At 42.2% G+C, this 13,895-nt stretch overlaps 1 protein-coding gene across 1 annotated transcript in view; it reads right to left on the bottom strand.

Annotated features, from left to right (window-relative positions):
* Nucleotides 1–13,895, bottom strand: part of HEATR1 (HEAT repeat containing 1) — an 84,714-nt gene that overhangs the window by 55,020 nt on the left and 15,799 nt on the right. The window contains exons 5-15 of the mRNA XM_083176018.1: nt 12,022–12,162; nt 11,063–11,274; nt 8,943–9,076; nt 7,123–7,225; nt 6,307–6,417; nt 5,728–5,845; nt 4,383–4,490; nt 4,147–4,242; nt 3,065–3,153; nt 1,216–1,427; nt 29–150 (exon numbers count right to left, since the gene is read on the bottom strand). Of these exons, the coding sequence (XP_083032144.1) occupies nt 29–150; nt 1,216–1,427; nt 3,065–3,153; nt 4,147–4,242; nt 4,383–4,490; nt 5,728–5,845; nt 6,307–6,417; nt 7,123–7,225; nt 8,943–9,076; nt 11,063–11,274; nt 12,022–12,162 (1,446 nt within the window). The remainder of the gene's footprint in view (nt 1–28; nt 151–1,215; nt 1,428–3,064; nt 3,154–4,146; nt 4,243–4,382; nt 4,491–5,727; nt 5,846–6,306; nt 6,418–7,122; nt 7,226–8,942; nt 9,077–11,062; nt 11,275–12,021; nt 12,163–13,895) is intronic.

A 13,895-nucleotide genomic window follows, 5' to 3' on the forward strand; every position in this document is an offset into this window, starting at 1 on the left:
CAACAACGCTGTAAGAACAGTCATTTACCATTTTTAGAAGGGATGATGCATCCACAGCAGCCAAATTGTTTGACAACAGATGAGCCAAGTTGCTATTTATGAGCACAAAAGATCCGCCTTGTGTAGCCTTTTGTAAGCTGTCATCAAGTGCTAAGGATAAGGAGAGAACAGCTTGTTAGTGAGAAAGAAACACACAGCAAGCTAATTAAATGTACAACATTGGTCCTACTACTTGGGGCCCGATTCTGGCTGCATAGCGCGGCTGGGGCGATTAACGATACATTGCACATGTGTATGGTTCACAGTACGCATGACTGTTTTTTTGGGGAGTGCTAAGAAAGACTGTAGGTGTGCCTAGAAAAACGCTGGGAGTGTAGGAGAAAATGCAGGCTTGCCAAGCCAATAAGTCTCGGGCTACGCAATGCCTACAATGACTTGTGCCCATCGAAAAAAAAAAAATCGATGGTGAGCCTGTTACAAAAGATTTTGGACATATTCACACAGGAGCGAACGGGTGTGCTCCCATACACATACATTCGCACAGCGGGCACATTCATTTGCGAGGAGGATTTTTCTTGGGTTAGAACGGCGGCTTAACTGATTGCTAACTGCTGTGAATTCGCAGCCATACAGCCTGGTTTGGATCAGGCCCTACGTGCAATTGTAAAGCACAAAAGAATATCCTGGCGCTATATAATTAATGTTAATATATATGACTTTGCCAATATTATGTCCCTCTTTAGTAGACAAGGTACAATACAGCCTTTTATAAGAGGAACTGTCTGTACACTGTCAATTAGCTAATGTGACGCAAGAAATGACAGTCACCGAGGTTCACAAAGGTTCCGATATAGGACAGTGAAAGTTTGCATCTAATAAGCAAATTATACAGTATTTGGTCAACATACTTGGAAGTTGTAAGAGGCAAAGCCAGCACATTACATTAAGTAAACATTACATTACAAGTACATTAAGAAAGAGTCTCTTAGTTCTTTACCGGTATAGGATGCGTACAATGAATGCATTTATTTAGTTTATACTACCAATAAATGCCTATTCAGAGTTTACAGAGTCTCATGATGTATGTACTATATGCTAAGTATGATCCAATGTATCTAATCCCCAAAACTATTAGAGTAGTATTTAAAAGGTTTTTAAACCAAGGCTACGAAATTTACTATGTCAAAAATAAATACAAATACAACATTGCCATACCTTCTGGCCAGCCCTTTAGAAGGGGATGCAAACTACAAACGTTACTTCTTCCCAGATGTGTAGCCATTTTATTCTCAGCAGAGTTAAACTGACTGTTTGTGAAAATCATGTGTGGTATCACCGTCAGCACCACCCTATTGCACAGCTCTGGGTGGTCTCTCACAGAGTCATCCTGGAGTAACAGGTCTAACGCTTCTTCCAGAACTTTGTACCTGTAAAAGCATGTTTAATAAATCAGATGTTTAAAAAAACATTAGTTCACCAAGAATGGAGGGGTCCTGGGTGCATGGTCCGATTGGGCCCCCTCCTCTGGCAATGAAGTAGACTGGTGCATGCGCAGGTCTCCAGGAACATGGTGCTCACACTGCTTTCCTGAGCGCACCTCTTTTGAGCATGAGCAAGTCACCAGAAAATGGCTGCAGCAGCTATTTTCCCAGTGATTTTTGCCGCAGTGCTGCCATGCCGACGGGTAAATAAATGGGTACAGGGTATGCGGTGTGTGGGCATCACTGTACCAGGGGTCTGTGTGTGCGCATCATATACCTTGCACCTATTACAGATTCACCAGTGCATCGGATGAGTACATAGTAGATACAGTAAAGCACTGAGGTTGTGGTGTTATGCTGTGGAGCGGTTTCAGCTGCTTTTACAGAAAACTTGGTAATCCGGATGGACTGGCCAGCTCAGAGTCAAGATCTTAAGATCACTGAGTAGTACATTTACTAAGGTGGAAGTTCTATTGAAGATGGTTGCTATAGGCAACATCCTAATCAGATTCTACTTTTAATTTATTTAGCAACCTCTAGAATAGAATATAGAATCTGATAGGTTGCTATGGGCAACATCCCTTCTTCAACAGAACTCGTATCTTAGTAGATTCACCCCGTGAGAACCTGCGGGATGAAGAAGTGGAGTGACGGGTCTATTCTAAGCCGACTCAACCTTTTTCAGTGTCATAGATGGTTGCTGTGTACCAACGTCAACAATTTACTTGCGGTCTTTGTCCAATCACTTTTGTCTACATAGTGTACATACAGATGGGGCAGGTCCCATCTTGGCAGGGGATGGCGCTGGCGTCGCCAGCCGCCATCCCCCGCCAGCGCCATGGCGATGGTGAGAAGGGGACGCGCGCGCACGAGAGGCGAGCGTCCCCTTCCGACGGCGCTTCCATCCGTTCCCCCGGGTCCCCGCAGGCTTGCCGGCGGTAACCCGGGGTCCCCGCCGCCTGCCCGCATCCCCCCCTAACCCTGTCCGTCTCCCTGAGGCGGAGACGGACAGGGTTTCCGTCGCGCTGGCGACGGAGACTGAGACGCGCGTGCGCGTGAGACACACGCGTGTCTCAGTGTATTCACTGGCGCGGCTGCTGGCGGGTCGCCAGCGCAGACGTTCTGGCGATCCGCCAGCCAGGATGGGACCTGCCCCATCTGTATACAAGAAAACAAAAACTGAGCAGGTGTTATGGAGTATTGTTTGTCATTTTCTTAAGGTGCCCTTACACGGTGCGATAATCACGGATTATCACACCCATTATGGGCTGGATCGCATCGCATGCGTTTTGCATGCAATGTAATCAGAAGGCAGTACATAAAGTATGTGCAGCACAACACTTTTTGTACTGTGCCATGAGATGCCCTCAGGAGCGCGCATCGCACCTTTAAACCAATTTCCTTGCCTAATGATGGCGCTTAACGCATCTATAAACCTGCGCATCCCAATTGGCTTTTGGGGAGAAAAAAAGTATCTGGTTGTTTTCAATGCATTTACAACAGATCTAATGCTCTGACAGCAGGGGAAGTCTGGTGTATACAACATTGCACTGTTTCATACAAATACCATGAGCACTACTTACCAGTCGTCACCCTGAGACAAATCTGTTCGGTCAAACAAACTGAGCAAATTTGAGACCATTTCTTCTGTATTGAAGTGGCTGTGGTAAAGCTGAAGGAAGACACACAGGTATTATTATTATAATTGTATTTATAAGGCGCCACAAGTGTTTCGCAGCGCCGTACAAAGGAACAATACAGGGAGACAAAGCTTGGCATAACATTGACTAAATAACAAAAATACAGTACAAATAAAGAGCACCACAGATCAATACACATTACAGCTTAAATGTAAGTAGTGAGGACTCAATCAACATACAACTAGAGGCTTGATGCCAATGATGGAGAGGAGTATGCGGACAAAGATGGTCACTGTTTGTACACTGAGGTACACTGTTATTTGCAGTTTGACTCCTGAATTAAAAGTTGTGGGTCAATAATTGGAAAGCAAATTATGAAGAGTCATTAATACAGTTATTACATACATTCAGATACTCCACATCCTTTATAAAATGCATTTCATCAGCTTACTTGCTTCAAGAAACACATACCTGGGTATATGCAGGTCATTACACTATTTGATTCACATATCTGCCAAAAACTTTTAAAAACCATGAAAATACTGTGGTTTAGTTAAACGGGTTCATCGCATCAAGACAATCCACCACCTGTATTGTGCTCCCTGTTGTCATCTACTATGACTTTAAATAAGAGCACTGTAATACCTCTGAAACCATCAGCAGCACGTGTGCTTAGGAGGTTGCCAGCGACACAGACCAATAAGCCAGTGAGATGACCGCTAATGGAGGGCGATAAAGCAGGCAGCGCAGAAACCTTACTGCTGTCAGCCTGGAGAAGTAAAAAAATGAGATCAACTGGGGCTGCAGGCAGCCCATAAAAATCACCCTTTTCCTGGAGCGCCAAGAAAAATCTGGTCTCGCTGACATTAATATAATATAGAGGAGGAGGAGGAGCCTATGCTGATCTCAAAGACATTGAATACTTGGAGCCCAGTCTCCTGCACTACAATATACCCAGAGTCCCAGTGTCTACCAATGGAGAATAAAGTTAGTGGTTCTAAAAAAAGTTATATACTGTAACTGACCTTGAAGGAGTCCAAAGCAGACAAAAGTACTTCAACATTGTCATCCATAAGACGAGCTACAATAGATTCCTTAATGAAGGATTCATCAAAGCCAGCCTGCAATAGGAAGTCACAGGGAAACAAAGACAATTAATACTCAGGTCTATAAGCATTCGCCTGAGCATTGTTTGTACAATAAATATGGCATTAGTATTTGTTAAACCAAATCTCCAACAGGAAAGGTAATCACTACTCACCTGAGATTTTTTAATTATGTCCTTTAAATGGACCATAGCTAGGTGTCTCACAGCCGGCTGTGGGTGATTCAAGCTGAGCAGGAGCGATGTATCACATTGTTCCAAAATCTGCAACAGTTTAACAAATGATGACATTTTCTCATAAGTGCATGGGAAACAGTAAGAGTGCGATACAGCTTACAGACCATGTCTGAGCCAACAGTCCTTAGCTCGATATGCACAAGGTCAACATTGAAAAAAAAAAAAAAGGTTGACATGATTTCAATTTATTTGGAGACCACACCTGATCATGCGGACACCCAATTAGTGCACCGCTTCGCTCGCTATGATTCAGACCCCTTCACCATTGCCAATTGGAGTCCACGTTAATGATAAAATATGGAAAAAGCCTATGAAATAAAAACAAATACTGCAAAAAACTCATGTGAACCTTTTCATGGTGTACACCATTTGCCAATGCCGACCTAGACATCATCTGCCAGCCATCTGGATTCCAAACTAAGGTCCAATAATCTACATTGAAGTAATGGCAGCTGGGCTTGGGAGATGTCAGTGTTGTGGTACGGTGTATAAGATGGGTTAGTATATAGGAGGTGAGCAGAGCAATTGAATCCCCCCCCCCACTGGACCAAAAAAAAAAAAAGTTGTTACATTTTTGGTAATTTCAAGTGTACTTTTCTACAACATTCAAGTATAGACACTTTAATTTACTAAGATGGGCATTCTATTGAAGATAGAATCTGATTGGTTGCCCATAGCAACCTCCTATCAATTATCTTCTAGAAGGTGTCAAATAAATAAATACGAAGTAGATTCTGATTGGTTGCCCATAGTAACATCCCATCTTCAATTGAATTACCATCTTCGTAAATAAAACAGTTAGTTTAGGCTTATTCAATCCCGGGTCACAACTGTCGGGCTGGCCCAACAGCCATGACCCTGTCCTGTTCTCAGCCGGCTCGGCGGGATTCAATGTCCCGCCTGCTGAACGCCGAAGAGAGGGCGTAGCTGTGAGATACGGCTATGGATCGTCAAGCTGCGCCCGGGTGCTCGACTGCTCCTAAAGTCGGGTCCAGTCGACTGAGATCCCTGTTAAATGCTCTCCGGAAAGACAGCATTAAATAACCCCCTCAGAGAGCATCTTTATCACAGCCAAACCAACAGTAGCAGGGCTAGAGACAGTGACAGATGTGAAGAGGTATGTGGTAGGTGCCTGGGTGTATATGCATTTATTCAGTATAAACATATATTCCATTAGTATGAAATGTAAAAGGCACTGGTCCGACTGCTGCAGTACCCTATATTACCAGTACTGCAAGGCAATATGTATAACAGATTGGCACACCTCATGCTTTCCCCCACTGGTGGTGAGTGAGATAAACTGATGGAACAAGCTCCGCTTCTGCTCGTCTGAAACATTCTTCAATTCTTTCTCCAACACAAAATCCAGTGCTTCAGGGTATCTGCAGTAATCAAATACATTTTCAGGACTTATAAATTAAATACGAAAACATAAACATATCGCATAATAGCAGTATTTAAATTTGATCTAATGAACTTGTCTGGTACAATGTACAAAAGTATTAAGGCAATATATTATGCATGCTCTATGGGATCATGTTGAGTTGCATGCAGTATTTTACAAAACATTTCTATATGTAAATATGAATATTCATAATAACAACGCAATCGAGCAGTCAATGCAATGATATGCAAATTATATATAAATCATGTGGGTCCCTGTGTATACAATGATAGGAGCATAGGGACAATAGTGTTGAAGTGAAGGAATTATATGGACCAAGATTTATTAAACTGGATCAGTTTTCCCTCTAGCAACTAGACTCCTTTATACAGAGCACCACCCAACCCTTTTCATTATGCAGGACATTACACCAATGAGTACAGATTTGTGTTTACATACTTGCTTTCCAAAAGTCTAATGACAGGAAGGAGACATTGGCCCAGCTTAGTCATTTTATCAGAGTCGGCTCCATGTTCTTCTCCGTAGGTGAGGAACTCCTGCAGGAAGGTGCTATACGCACAAAGAATAGAAAATTCCACCAGAATTAACAAAAGCGATAACAGAATCCATAAAAAGAAAAAAAATAAGATTGTACAAACACTACAAGCAAGTTAAATACAAACACTGTAGGAGCATAATTGGGCAGCAGTGACGGTGTAACGATTAGCACTACTGTCCTGGATTTGAGTTTGTATATTCTCCTCGCGCTTATGGTGTCCTCCCACAATACAAACATACACTGGTAGGTTAATTGGCTCAAAACTAAAGGAACCCTAGCATGAATGTATATAGGTATACACGGACTACAACTGAGCACTGTAGGCACATTTAGTCAAATATGATTATTCTATGCAATTAGACATTTATTATTATGGCCTATTGTCACAAAGGTTGATAACTAAGAGGCATGCCAAGGGGTCAATCACAATAGATTTGATTTGGGTCCTGCGAGAAATTCTTATGCAATACTGCTGCAAACTGGCAGTGCAGTTTCAGAGAAAATTCATATTTTGGTTGTGCAACCTCGCAGCAGTAACTACCAACTGGCATTTCTAATTGGATCTCCCATTACTGGCATGCGCACACTGCAGCAATACATGCAAGTCTCATGACACAAACTTGCACCTAACTGTATTGACCCATAAAGATTCCATACATTAAATAACTATATTTACATCACAAGATAAAAACTCAAAATCACAAAACCCTCCTTACCAAGCTAAAAGCTTATCCAAGTCTCTCTCTAGTGGTATGTTCTGGAGTATTGCTTCAAGATTCCTCTTACACACCTCCGGGTCTGCTTGCTCTACAGTGTCCTCTGTAAAAAACAAAAACAATATGTACTTCCACAGAAATATTTAGCATTTCCTTTTACCGTACTATAGAACAAATGGTATCAGACTCTACTTCTTATTTATTTAGCACCTTCTAGACGATAATTGATAGAATCTGATTGGTTGCTAAGGGCAACATCCCATTTTCAATAGCACTCCCATTTGAGTAAATCTACCCTTTACTTTTGAAGACTCAAAAAGGATGTGCAGAACAGAAAATCCAGAGTACCTCCAAATATAAAAGTCTTTTCATAATGAAGGTTGGCAGAGCTAATCTTAAGGTGCCCACACACTTGTCCGCTTTGGGCCCAATGTCACCCGATTCGGACAGATCGGGCCCAAATCAGAGGAGTCTCACAGCCAATCTGATGCGAGGTCCCATGCGCATCGGATTTTTTTTTTTTTTTTTTTTTAATTCTCCTCCCATCAGCTCCCCGGGAGTATTACATGCAAAAAATAGCATGCAATTTATTGCATGTAAAAATGGAACATCAAGTTCCAGATCGTTTGTCAGCCTCCCAGGGAGTTCGGGGAAAATTAGGTCCAACTTGTCCTTAGGACTATTAGTACAATTGTATGGGCACCTTAGACTGGGCAACTGCTGCCAATAAGGGTAACCAGAGGTTTCATCGGGGAATTTCTATTAATGTCGCTGAAGGAATTCTAGGGTAGATGTGGGAACAGTCATTACGAGTAAGAAGTGTTATCAGTTCACATTACAGCTTAGTCTCTATAAAGCGCTGCAGAATATGTGTGCGCTCTATAGATAACGATTTATAAATAAACGATTTATAAATAAACGTATGAACCAGATTCCATCTCAGCATTGCTTCCTCAATGAATAGACCAGTGTGTTTCAGTCTTTAAGCACAGACATTGTTCAATCTGTTCTCATTCCTTAGCTATTAAATCTTTTACCACCTGATGTGCAGGGAAGACTGGTCCTGTGGCTGCATTACCACAAAAGGGCTCTTTATGCAGATATGAATGAGGAATAATGGGTCAGAGTTATGATTTTTTTCCCCTTAGAAATAGCTCTGAGTTGAGAGAAGCACGCTTTCCCTTTGGGGTGTAAATTGCAGCCTAGCACTTCATTTTCTCTGCCCTTAATTCAGTTAATAAAATTAATTATTTCAACGACTTTTATTCAGTATACAGTAAAATGTCGGGATACCGTACCCTTTAGATGGGCGCATTGTAGAACATACCTTTTGTTTTTAACTGGTGTTATTTTAACCATTTCAGTACCAACATCTGTGAGAGATGTGCAAAATATCTGCTAGAAATGCCAGCGTCACTCACATTTGTTATACTGTATATATTCAAATAAAAAAATGTGTAAAAAAAAAAATTATATTTCCTATATAACAAACATTACAGGTCATTATGATGAAAAACAAAAAGTTTTAGCTTTTGCAATTTTCACACCCATTTTGACAAATTCTATTGGCACTCAAAAAGTTATTACAAGTCAACAAAACCGGTGGTATCCATAATTACGGTTATCTAGAATATTTTACAGTAGGGGGGTTCACAAATTTTTCTAATATAAAAGTATTCCTAATGAAAAATGTGATCTAAAAAAATAAATTCAAACATATTGCACTTTTTATACACATATTAAAATGGTTTAAATGGAGTTTATAAATCATAAACGAACATCAGCTATATTTATTTTATGCAGAAACATGACCCACATACCTGAAGATGGAAGAATAATTGCACCTACTAGGTTTGGTAGGAGATATTGTAACAAGGGATATGTATCATATGAGATGGAAATATCTTGAAGTATATTGACCAAGTCTGGAACCTTGCACAGATGAACAAATGGTCTAGGGAATAGCAACATACGGGCAAGTTATTAAACATGGAGTAGCTTAAACATGTTTTACCAAATGCAAATTAATAGTAAACAATGAAAGGCAGGTTTATACATTTCACTGACAGCAAGTGTGACAGGTTCTAGATGCCCTCCACTTTTAGATGTGGTGCCTCCTCCCCCCACGTGAAGATAGAGGAAATGGACACTGCTGCTACAGCACTGGAGAGGTAGGTGCCCGAAGAAGACACTCCAAGTCCTAGGAAGAGCTTAAAGGCTGCCACACCCCCAGGTGAAGGTGCGGCCCTAAGTAATGTACCATGAACCCCATACACAACACCACCAGGGGTGCGAGGTTTGGTTGCTCAGGAGGTGGGAAACCATTTTTTTTTAGGAGAGATGGGGAGGGGGGCCTTGTACAATTTATGAATTCCAGGCCCAGGCTGACCAGTTTTGGCAGAGGGACCCTGGATGTGTCTCCCCGCTATGGCATTATACACCTGGATGGGTGAGACTTGTTTGTTGGAAAAAATAAAATAAAATAAGAAACAACATTGACATAAGTAAATATAAATCTGACCCCCCCCACCCCCCCCCCCCCCCCCCCTTCACCATTTTTATTAATTTCTCCCTTTCCCCACCACATAATTGGTGGGGAAAGGGAGAAATTATTATTATAATTATTCATAAATCCCCCACTTCCCATACAGCTGAATTTATTTTATTCTTCTGTCTACCAGAGGGAACAGGGTAAATTGGGTATAGCCTGAATAGGGGAGAGTCGGGGCACAAAATGGTTACTTATGTTTTCAACCCCAAGTCATTCAGAGTCTCTACACTCCCTTCCTTTTTACAGGTGGGTTTGGATTTGGGCCTTCAGCACTAGTCTTTGAAAGTCCAGATCTCCGTCCTATCTGTTCTTTCCAACAACAGCTTGCTCTCTTTGCCAGATGTCCTGCACATACAGACGCTGTTTGATCTTCCGGTAGCGCCATGGGACCTGTCCCTGGTTATTAGCACTTGCTGCTATGGGTAGTCCTCCAAACTTGCTTGGGTTACTTATCCAAGGTGATTGCTCTGACTTTTCAATGCTTGAAACTCTTCGCCGGAGGAAGTCTCCATTGATTTGATGAGGGCTTTCCAAACCTCTGTCTGACCAGTAAGGTCCTCAGATCAGATTCTCCTAAATGATGTTCCCAAGCGAAGCAGGCCAGCTTCAATGCAGACTTTGACCAGGTGGCTCCACTTGACTTTCTACCACTCCTACTTTCAGCGGCTGTTCCTGTTGACTGCTTAATCCACCTGGTCTTGGATAGCACTGCTTAGTGCTTCCCAAGAGGAGCTTTGTAAAATGGCCACAATCTTCTTTCTATACTCACTTTTCTTAATGTTAACCGTTTGACGCTTTCAGGCATATGGTTCTCACCACAGCTCAGTGTTGTCTCCACCAAAAAGGGTAAAGTTTGCCGACTCGTGTCCCTTAGTGAACGGAAGAAAAGAGGATTTATGCTCTTACCTTGTTAAATGCTTTTCTTCATGTCCATGAGGAACACAGGGTGTCGACCCTGACCCATCTGGCTTATGGGGGTTGTTTCCTAAGAGGGTGTATGAGCAGGTGTTCCTTCTCGCTCCTGCCATGAGTTTAACTTCACTGGCTAGCCAATGACTGGGGCAGGGTATAGCGGAGAGGGATTCTGGGGTTGCTGGAAAAAAATAGTAATCATTTGGTGCCCAGACTCTCTCCTTTCCAAGCTCTAGTCAGTGTTCCCTCTGCCCCCTATGAACAGGAAGAAAGGGAATTAATGTATATCAGCGCTGACATACAGACCACACTGTACTAGAAGCACCACAGCAAAGAGTGGCACCCTACTCAGGAAAGAGGGACTGCACTGGTTTTGAAAGGCTCCGGGTGCTAGAATGAACACTAGCATATATCCATCTATAGAACAGACCATAATTGTATAAGAAAAAGAAAAACACAGTACAAAACGTTACTTACTTTTTCCCCACATTATTAAACTCCTGATTCTGAAACAGTATGATGAGACACACAACGCCTTCCCGGACCAGAGGCGCGGTTTTCAGCAGAGAACGGCTGATCTGCGAAGCCAGAGCTTTAACCAAGTGTGGATCCATGACAGTTTTTACTGTTAACTGGCCGATTATCATGTATGTGGCAGCTTTGTAATCCACTACAGAGGACTTTAAACCCTACGACAGAAAACAACAAAGCTAATTAAAAAACAAATGTTTTCTGTGTTCTAGTATATAAACATCTGCAATATTCATGTTGTACTTATTTAGCAGGTCTTATACCATCATTCATCTGTTTAAACAGAGCTTTTGGATGGCAACAGAATACAGAGGAACACTAAAACACCCTTGAGTATGAAACTTTAAGATTGCTCTCCTGTAGTTTTAATGAACAATTAAAAAAAAAAAAAAAAAAATTGATCCACCATGGTTGGCAGCATCAACTTGGAGATCTTCTGGTGGAGCCTCACACCTGGAGGCGTTACTTCCCATAATACCCTTGTAAAATCAACAGTTTGTTACAATAAGTTGTAGAACAATCAAGGTCATGAATGGCCGACTTGGAGAGAGTTCTGAGTGCAAGCATGTAAGGAAGGTAGAAGGGGGGTGTTACCTTTATCATTGCATTAGTGTCAGTCATCCTAGAGCTGGGGTAGCCAACCCTAGTCCTCGAGAGCTACCAACAGTGCATGTTTTGCAGGTCTCCTCACAGAATCACAAGTGAGCTAATTAGCTCCATCTGTGTATCTTTTAAAATGTGCCAGTGATTAATGAGTGCAGCAGCTAGGTTGTCTGGAAAATGTGAACTGTTGGTAGCTCTCGTAGGCTAGGGTTGGCTACCACTGTCCTAGAGCAAGGCTACACCACATTTCTCTAGAATAGAAAGCAGGAGGCAGAAAATACTAGTTACTGTCATACTAGTACCTTCTGCACATAAGGAAGGAGTTTAGCAACCAGTGCATCGGAAATCTTCTCTGCAGCATCCAAAGCAGACACAATTGTTGATGCATAGAAAGACATCAAGACCCTCAGTTTGGCGGAGTCCTCTGTGTGTTCAGAAAATACCTGAAAAAACAAACAAACAGGAAATAACAAGATTTCATATACCAGAGTATTAAATATGGCTGAAACGACAAAAAGTTTACATATCACTCAATGAAATGCATAAAGGTAAAATAGAAATATCAATCTTAACATCACTTTCCACTACTTGGACTAAGAAAAAAAATGCAGGGTAGAATTTTCTTTACATCAGATCACACCAGAACGTTGCAGAATACAAAGACTTTAATTGCTTAAGGAGCGCAGACACAAAATACAAACAAAGCCATTAGGCATTTCTGATCAAGCTTGCAGGGATAGTAGGAACGGAGTAATGGATACAGTGAACAGGATACTGCAAGTCTCAACAAATAGACTTGTATGGTTTCCCAAAATGATGCAAGGTAAAGAAGTTACACACCACTAAGCAGCTTCTAAACGTGATCAAACACAAGTACAGGTTGAGTATCCCTTATCCAAAATGCTCAGGACCAGAAGAATTTTGGATAGCGGATTATTGCGTATTTTAGAATATTTTTATATTTCAATAAGGTATCTTGCATTTATGTTGTACAAACACATGAAATACACATAAATATGTTTTATTTGTGCATGAAACAAGGTTTCAAAACATGAAACAAAGTTTGTTTGCTATCTCAGATACTAAAATTAGTGCCAGTTACATATCCTGTCCTCACTAATGCTGTTACAGATGTCCCAAGTAGGTTTTTACGACAAACCCCCCCCCCCCCCCCCCCCCCCAAAAAAAAACAGTTCTCTTTTTCTGGAATGTATGTTTTCAGAATAATTTGATAAGGGATATCTAACCTGTACATACAGTAGAATGAAAAAGGCAGAATGGACAAAACCAGCTATAGAAATAGACATTTTACATCCAGATCTGCACATCTTTAGTTATAAGTGACAATGCTGCACCTAGGTATATGGTGGAGGTCCATACACACTGGGAGATTAAGCCCAGCGGGTATGGACAGCGATGATCACTGTGATCATTGGGGGGAAAGCCTCTCAATGCATACACACAGAGTGGCTATCCCCCTGCCCAGTGCTGTCAGCAGGGGGGACGGATGGCTTTGCATAGCGCAGCGCTATGCAAAGTCGTCCACAAAGCCGCTCATGTGCTGGTAATACAAGCAGATGAGCGGCTTTCCCGGCAATGATGCGGGAGCGCGCATCACCGCTCACCGCCGGGCTGTACACACTGGGCGGCTTTGAGCTGAATGCTGCTCAAACTTGTTGTTTTGAGCGGCTTTCAGCTCAAAATCGCCCAGTTTGTAACCTTATAAGAGACTGCATCAGAATAAGGGACTGCAAAATGCTTTCTTTTTGAGGAATGCATTTCTTCTGCTGTGCAAATCTAGGCGCTGTGCATCATCCTCATTTTAGCTGTGTGCAACAATACTGGTTTCTCAGCGTTGGATCACTCCGACTGTATGGACCATGAGGGCCGATTCAGATTTAATTGCTAGGTTGCAAATCTTTGGAGCCCAGCAATCAGTAAACAGTATTCCTGCCACAGTGGAAACCCGCCCCTGTGCAAGGCTGCAAATGTCATCACAGCGGTGCAAAGCAGGTCAAATCCATTTGAATTTGCTCACCACCGAATTAATCCCACCCACATGCAGCGCCGCAAGACTTAATCCCGCTGCAATGGCTATGGAGAGATTGGGCCGATGCTGTCATCAGCATCCCTTCCTCCCAATGGCCAGGCCTGCCTGTGTTTTTTCCCAGGTGCA

This window comes from Crinia signifera, chromosome 3 (genome assembly GCF_055691185.1).
Source record: "Crinia signifera chromosome 3, ASM5569118v1, whole genome shotgun sequence".
Taxonomy (NCBI): Eukaryota; Metazoa; Chordata; class Amphibia; order Anura; family Myobatrachidae; genus Crinia; species Crinia signifera.